The following is a 539-nucleotide window of genomic DNA, read 5'->3' as shown; positions in this document are numbered from 1 at the left end:
TGAGCACAAACCATGTAGTAGTTTTGGAAAGTGCCGCCGAGTTGGTAGAATCTAGCGACGGAGAAGGCCAAATCTTCGGAGGTTCTATGTGGGTCTTTTCCGCCCCAGCTCTTGAACCAACCAGTCCAATTTTCAGTCCACATTTTGGGGCTGTTTGGATTGTTGGGAGTGAACTGATCGCAGTACCAGCCATTGCAGGTGTTGATCATTGGCTCGGGTGCGTCGGCTTGCTGACACATGATCCATGGAACTCCAACTTTCAACGAGTCCGCCATGGATGCACACCAGTTAACATAAGCTTTTCCAGCTTCGCCGTAAGGGGTCATTACGTTACCGTATTCATTTTCAATCTGAGCTAGAATCACTGGACCACCTTGTGAGGCGAAAAGATTCTCCTTCTTCACCATGTCCACAATCAACGTCGTGAAGTTTTGCATCTCATTCTGCTCATAAACAAAAACTTCAAAAACAGAGTATTAAAAGTTTCAAAAAACAGAGGAAAATGACGATGAAAATGTTACCATGAATACGGAATTTAA

At 44.5% G+C, this 539-nt stretch overlaps 1 protein-coding gene across 1 annotated transcript; it reads right to left on the bottom strand.

Moving 5' to 3' along the window:
• Positions 1-7: 7 nt before the first annotated feature.
• Positions 8-533, bottom strand: LOC111787214 (beta-galactosidase 15-like; the record flags this gene model as incomplete). Its single annotated transcript, XM_023667298.1, has 2 exons — positions 522-533; positions 8-443 (listed from the first exon to the last, which is right to left on the bottom strand). Coding segments are annotated over exons 1-2 (439 nt in total), but the record flags the coding sequence as incomplete, so codon positions are not given.
• Positions 534-539: the final 6 nt, after the last annotated feature.

This window comes from Cucurbita pepo, unplaced genomic scaffold, assembly GCF_002806865.2.
Source record: "Cucurbita pepo subsp. pepo cultivar mu-cu-16 unplaced genomic scaffold, ASM280686v2 Cp4.1_scaffold007201, whole genome shotgun sequence".
Taxonomy (NCBI): domain Eukaryota; kingdom Viridiplantae; phylum Streptophyta; class Magnoliopsida; order Cucurbitales; family Cucurbitaceae; genus Cucurbita; species Cucurbita pepo.
Note: the sequence above shows the minus strand (reverse complement) of the source record. Positions and strands in the feature narration are given on the sequence as shown.